Raw genomic sequence first — 3150 nt, 5'->3', positions numbered from 1 at the left:
CATTCCCCAATCCCGGGAGAGGGGAGCCAGCGTCCCTCTGCCGCCAGAAATTCCCAAAGGAAGGGGGTGAAGGGCCTCCCTTTGTGCAGGGTCCCCATCCTGCCTGCTGCTGCCTGGATCTCTCCAACCCTGGGGCTGAGCCAGGCTGGGAATGGGGAATGGGGATCTCATCCCATTTCCTGTGGATCACCCACATCCCACTGGGAACCGGGGCCCTGGAGTGGGGGCTCTGGGCTGGCTTTGGGGGCCCCACAGGAGAGGGGCAGATTCCTCCAGCAGCCATCAGAACAAAGCCCGAGCCACGCGCTGTGTTTGGAGGGAGCCCCAGCACGAGCAGCAGGATCCCAGCCCTGTCCCTGCCTGGGGTGAGCCCTGCCCCGGGCTTTGGGGATGCTCGGGAGGTGTCACCCCGCTGCACCGACAGATTTTTCTCCCTGCTAATTACAGAAACACCTTTTCCCCCAAAAAATGCAGAGGTCAGAGACCCAACAGAAATACAGGATGGAAAGGCAGAGAGCAACCTTAGAGAGGACTTGGATCAGCTCAAGTCTTTAATTAGAAAAATAGACACAAATTTGAAATATTCCTGATAGAGGCCTTTTGTTTTTACAAACAGAATGATGACGATGATGACGATGATGATGATGATGACGGTGATGATGATGATGATGATGATGATGATAGTATTGAAATCACCTCTCCCAAGGGCCTGTTAGCACCGGTTGCCGCAGCCCGGTGGTGTCTCTCTCCCGTGCCGGCCGGGAAATCTCCAGCCGGGAGCATCCTGCCAAGGGAAAGCGCAGCCCGAACGAACGCCGAGCGCCCACAGAAGCCACCTCGGTGGCGATTTCTGTCTGTACACGGCTTTTCCGCCGCCCTCCTCGCAACGGGAGCCGGTCCCGGCGGTTCGGAGGCGGCTCCGCATCCCATCCCCGCAGGGAGCGGCCCGGGCCCGGCTCGGCCCCAGCGCCTCCCTCCTCACCCGGGAGGGAACTCCCGGCCCGGCTCTCCCCTGAGAGAACCTGGGGCACCTCGGGAAACGCCGCAGCGCTCAGGCCGGGGCTTCAGAGCGGCCCGAAGGAGAGCCCCACCGAGAAGAACCCCAAGCCCTTGAGCTTCTCCTCGCTCCGGGCTTTCTGCTTGAGGTGCACTTTGCTGTGCCGCTTCTTCTCGTCGCTGCGGGCGAAGCGGCGGCCGCAGGTGTCGCAGGAGAAGGGTTTCTCGCCCGTGTGGGTGCGGATGTGCGTGGTGAGGTGGTCGCTGCGGCTGAAGTTGCGCAGGCAGATGCGGCACTGGAAGGGTGAGGTGGTCGCTGCGGCTGAAGTTGCGCAGGCAGATGCGGCACTGGAAGGGTTTGTGGCCCGTGTGGATGCGCAGGTGCCGGTTGAGCTCGTCGGAGCGGGCGAAGCTCCGGATGCAGTTCTCCACCGGGCAGGCGAACGCCTTCTCGTGGGGCTTGGGGCAGAAGCACTTGGAGGAGCATTTGCTCCGGCGCGTCTTCTTCTTGGGCTCGGCCAGGGCCGGAGGGTTGGGGGGCAGCAGCGAGGGGAGCGACGAGGACGCGGGGTGGCCCAGAAAGTCCGTGGGGGGGACGGAAGGAGAGGGGTGAGGATGGAGGAGCTCGGCGGAGCTCATCAGGCCCGGCAGGACCTCGGGCTGGGCCAGGGAGGAGTCGAAGTCCGGCATCAAGGGCGCGGGGATGCTGTGGATCTTGGCGTCGGCCAAGTCCCCGCGGGCCGGGAAGTTTTCTGGCTCGCAGCCGAAGGCCAGCTGGGTTCCGAAGCAGGCGGACTCCTCTGCCAGGCTGCCGAGCTCCGGCTGGCAGCCGCCGCCCAGGACGCTCTCCACCTTGGAGCCCAGCGGGGGAAACAGCCCCTGGCCGCTGTCGGCCGCAGCGAAGCCCTCGGCAGAGGGGAAGAAGGCCTGGTGCTGCTGGGAGATGGGATCCCACTGGCCACAGGAGGCCTTGAACTTGTCCAGGGCCGCGGAGCCGGAGGACAGCTTGATGTCCTGCTTGCCGTCCAGCAGCTTGGGCTGGAAGAAGCACGGGGAGCCGGTGGCCAGCCCGGGCTGTGCCGGCAGGGGCTGAGCGCCCTCGGCCGCGGGGAAGGCTCCGAAGCCGGGCTCCGGGAACGGGCTGGAGCCGCTCATCTCGGGCTGGCACGGCGGGTACAGCTCCAGCTGGCTCTGAGCCACCTCGGGACACGGGTAAAGAGCATCCAGGTGCCTCTGGTGGCCCTCGGAGGAGGCGAAGGGGGAGATGCCCAGGATCCCCGACATCAGGTTGAACAGGGATTCCTGGTCCTGCGGGTGCTCGGGAACCGCCTTGATGAAGAAGCTGCCGGTGTAGCTGAGGGAAGGCGAGGGCTGGCTGCCCAGCAGAGAGTAATCCACGGCTCCGGGGGCACCCAGCAGCTCACCTGGAAACCAGAGAGACGGCGGTGAGAGGGCTGGAGGGAGCCGGGGGGGGATGCGGGGAGCAGCGGGAGGCTGGGGCGTCACTGCGAGGGCTCCGTCCCTCAAAGCGCACGGGGAGCCCCGGGATTCGCCCCCCTCCCCCGGCAGGACCCTCGGGACCCCCGCCCTGAGCTGGGGGGGGGGGGGGCTGTCGAGCCCCCAGGCCGGGGCTGGGGGCGGAGGAGGGGAAGGTTCCCGGTTCCTGGATGCAGCCATCGTTCCCAGCGGGGTCCCTCGTCCCCGGCCGCCTCCCGGCCGCCCTTACCTCCGAGGAAATCGGCCTCTGCCAGAAGTTGCTGCTCAGGCTGCCCCAAGCCCTGCAGCTCTCCGGTTTTCATCTCGCAGCTCTCCTCGTACTTGGAGTAAAGCGGATCCGGGCAGGAGAAATCCATAACGTTGAGCATCTTCCCTGGAGACGCGGCCGGAGCGGGGGGGCCGGGCTGGGGGGAGCCGGGGCTGCTCGGGGGGAGCCGGGGGATGCCCAGGGAGAGCCGGAGGATGCTCAGGGGCGAGCCCGGGGATGCTCGGGGCGAGGCCGGGATGAGCTGGGAACGCTCGGGATGCTCGCACGGATCCGAGGGACGCTCAGGAAGGAGCCCGGGGACGCTCGGGGTGCCCGGATCGGCCCGAGGGATGCTCGGGGCGGGTGCCGGGGACCCTGCAGGTGATGCTCTGGGGGGCTCGGGGCAGTGC

The 3150-nt window shown here is 66.7% G+C and overlaps 1 protein-coding gene across 1 annotated transcript; it reads right to left on the bottom strand.

The window, feature by feature from the left end:
• Positions 1-990: 990 nt before the first annotated feature.
• Positions 991-2936, bottom strand: EGR4 (early growth response 4). The gene is made up of 3 exons (XM_086891009.1): positions 2723-2936; positions 1355-2420; positions 991-1302 (listed from the first exon to the last, which is right to left on the bottom strand). Exons 1-3 carry the CDS (start codon positions 2859-2861, stop codon positions 1065-1067), a joined length of 1443 nt encoding a protein of 480 aa, XP_086747135.1. The 5' UTR covers positions 2862-2936; the 3' UTR covers positions 991-1064.
• Positions 2937-3150: the final 214 nt, after the last annotated feature.

The sequence above is a fragment of the Cyanistes caeruleus genome, chromosome 5 (assembly GCF_971803275.1).
Source record: "Cyanistes caeruleus chromosome 5, bCyaCae1.hap1.1, whole genome shotgun sequence".
Classification (NCBI taxonomy): domain Eukaryota; kingdom Metazoa; phylum Chordata; class Aves; order Passeriformes; family Paridae; genus Cyanistes; species Cyanistes caeruleus.
Note: the sequence above shows the minus strand (reverse complement) of the source record. Positions and strands in the feature narration are given on the sequence as shown.

Coding starts and splice junctions, on each gene's coding strand:
- EGR4 (XM_086891009.1), bottom strand. CDS start 2,861: ATGCTCAACGTTATGGATTTCTCCTGCCCGGATCCGCTTTACTCCAAG. Junction 2,421..2,722: donor AGAGGCCGATTTCCTCGGAG/GTAAGGGCGGCC, acceptor TCTGGTTTCCAG/GTGAGCTGCTGGGTGCCCCC. Junction 1,303..1,354: donor CGCATCCACACGGGCCACAA/ACCCTTCCAGTG, acceptor AGCGACCACCTC/ACCCTTCCAGTGCCGCATCT.